Below are 2,750 nucleotides of genomic sequence, written 5' to 3'. Positions count from 1 at the left end.
ATCGCTAACGGATATACAATTTCTTTTTGGGGTAAAATGAAAATCTTCTGAAATGAGACTGTAGTGATGGGTGTGTGAGTGAAAACCCTGATGAGGATACTTCAAAGTTTAAAACAGACTGTGAGTTCCCACGTATGAAATACCAAGCACAGGCAAGTGCGTGGAGGCCAGAGGTGATGTGTGGTTCAGAGGTCAGGACTGGGCAGCCTCTTGTCCTGTTGTGCACAGACAGGGTGGCTGTGAGTCAGAACCGACTCTGCGGTACCTAGCAACCAGAGGTGGGTGGGCAGGAGGGACAAAGGGGACTCAGGGCTCAGAGGACACTGTGCTCCTGTTAAGGGTGATGGGAAATGTGGAAACAGACGGTGGTGACAGCTGAACAACACAGTGGACGTAATTAATGCCACTGAGTTGTACCTGTGGAAAGTGTTGAAATGATGTACAGGGACAAGGCTCTGAGCAAGCTCTCTAGGAAAATAGCAAATTGTGCAGGCATTTCTGAGCTTCTGCCAGAAGACAGGAAATCACTGTCGGCTTTCTTGTTATACTTTGTTTGAGAGGCCCTTCATTTCTTACTTTCAAGAAATTATTATTTGTTTTCCTCTCACAACCTATTGCGAGTAAAGAAAAACAACTTGTTAATTTTTGAGAAAAATGTGAGACATATCCAGCTGTTCGCAGGGGGCACTGAGTCCCCCTGAACGTGGGTGGTGGTGCTGGTGGCACAACACGGCACATGTGATTGATGTCATTTAAAACATGGCTAACACAGCGGATTTTGTGTTATGTATATTATGCCACAATACATTTTTTAAAAAGTTGTCTCCTAAAAAAAGGAAATTACAAAAAAAGGTGAAGTTTATAACTTCTTGTGTGTGAACTGTACCTCAATGAAGCTGTTATTAAAGAAACAATAAAAGGCCTGGGCTGTCGGGGAAGGCATGCTGAGCACGTGCTTTCTGTTGCTGGTGACCACAGCTCTGCAGTGGCCACAGCGTCCTAACCGATGAGGACAGGGGCATGAGGAAGGGCCGTTCTGTTGAATTGACCGAGGGTCTCTGCAGAAGGCTCCCTCAGAGTCACTGACGTGTCCCTCCCTGTGTGCACACGTGTGTGTGTAAAGTGTGGCCAGACCTCCGTGTTTGTGACCAGGAACTGGTACCTGGGTGCATGGGTGCAGGGTGTGTGTATGTTTTGTGCGTATTGTTAGGTGTGCAGGGAGCATATGTGAGTGTCTGTATGAGTGTGTACACCGTGTGTCCGTATGGGTGTGTGTACACTGTGAGGTGTGTGTGTGTGTGTGTGTACATGTGAGAGGGTGAGGGCCACACAGAAAGACCACGCAGAGCAAATGCTGCACCTCGCACCAGATGGGTGCTCGTCACAGGTTTGTGGAGACACGGATAGAGCCCCAGGGTCCACGGTGCCCTACTGCACCAGCAGCCACACAGCTGCGGGGAGGGTCAACAGGGGCTGAAACAACTGTGGCCATGGCCACCCTCCTCACCTGAATCAGGTCGAGCTTGGAGAAGAGGTCCATGCTCTTGGGCAGGCCACCAGCAGCAGGGTGACACCGCTGGGCCATGTTGTCAATGGCCAGCCGTATGTAGTCGAGCAGCACATTCTGTGGGAGGAGAGAGAGGCAGAGAAGCCCCCCTTGGCCCCCACTCCCAGCTCCCTCTGGGGCCAAGGAAGCATCCTGGAGCCAAGAGCACCTTCTCGTTCTGGTCTGTGCTTCTCTGCCAAGGTGGCTTGGCTAAGTCCCTCCCCCTTGGGGCCTGAGGTTCTTGCCTGGAGATGTCTGGGGGCCAGACCTGGGGACTTGCTAAGGAGGCCTGAGGAATCAGTGGCCCTTGCTCCCAGCAGCACCGGCGTCCTGCACGTCAGGCCCTTAGGTTCACGGCCAGCTGGCTAGCTTTGCTTCTGAGCCTGAAGTGCAAGATCTGGAAGGGACTATGTACACTGTGGTCAGTCTAGCTCCCGGCTCCCACTCTGTGGGCCTTGCTGGGGGTCAACAGCCTCAGACCCCAACCCTCATGTGTTACAAACTCAGATCCCACGGGGCCAGGTCTGCCCAGGCCTGAGGAGGCCCTGCCGTTGCTGACCACAGCTTCCCTGGGGGAAGGTGCCCAGCACAGCTCTGGGCCTGGGGCAGGCCTGGACCACAGGCGGCCATTCCCAGCCTTGCCCCACAGTGTCCTCCCAGCAGCCCTGAAGCTGGAAGGGCACAGACTCTTGGCTCTGGTTCTGGACGAGGTCCCAGAGCTCCAGAGGTAACTACACTTCATTCTCAAGGCCAGTAAGAGGCAGCAGGAGCGCTTAAGTCCAGAAGCACTGGTCCCTGCTCAAGGACCTAGTCTGTCTGAGCATCACTGTTCTCATCTGTAAAATAGGCGTTAGATTCAACCGGAGCCTGGGCGGTGCCGACCATTAAACACGCAGCTGCTAACCAACAGACTGGAGGGTCAAGTCCACCCCGAGGCACCTCAGAAGAAAGGCCTGCTGATCTACCTGTGAAAGACCAGGCACCAAAACCCTGGGGAGCGCAGCTCTGCTCTACGTGGGGGCTGGGAGTCGGATCCCACTTGGTGGCGAGATTTTCTGCTTTTGTTTTCAAGACACAAACCAATATTTAGGAGTGCCTAGGGTTGCTATGGGAGCTCTGGTAGCATAGTGCCTAAGGCACTTAACTGCTAACCAGAAGGCTGGCGGTTCAAACCCACCAGCCACTCCTCGGAAGGAAGATGGGG

At 53.4% G+C, this 2,750-nt stretch overlaps 1 protein-coding gene across 1 annotated transcript in view; it reads right to left on the bottom strand.

The window, feature by feature from the left end:
* The window catches only part of CCDC197 (coiled-coil domain containing 197), a 27,425-nt gene that overhangs the window by 17,972 nt on the left and 6,703 nt on the right, over positions 1–2,750 (bottom strand). The window contains exons 5-6 of the mRNA XM_042781490.1: positions 1,508–1,624; positions 1,361–1,451 (exon numbers count right to left, since the gene is read on the bottom strand). Coding sequence (XP_042637424.1) covers positions 1,361–1,451; positions 1,508–1,624 — 208 coding nt within the window. The remainder of the gene's footprint in view (positions 1–1,360; positions 1,452–1,507; positions 1,625–2,750) is intronic.

This window comes from Orycteropus afer, unplaced genomic scaffold (assembly GCF_000298275.1).
Source record: "Orycteropus afer afer isolate SDZICR_OR568_19922 unplaced genomic scaffold, OryAfe1.0 scaffold00127, whole genome shotgun sequence".
Classification (NCBI taxonomy): domain Eukaryota; kingdom Metazoa; phylum Chordata; class Mammalia; order Tubulidentata; family Orycteropodidae; genus Orycteropus; species Orycteropus afer.
The sequence above is the reverse complement of the archived record's forward strand: the minus strand, read 5'-3'. Positions and strand labels throughout refer to the sequence as shown.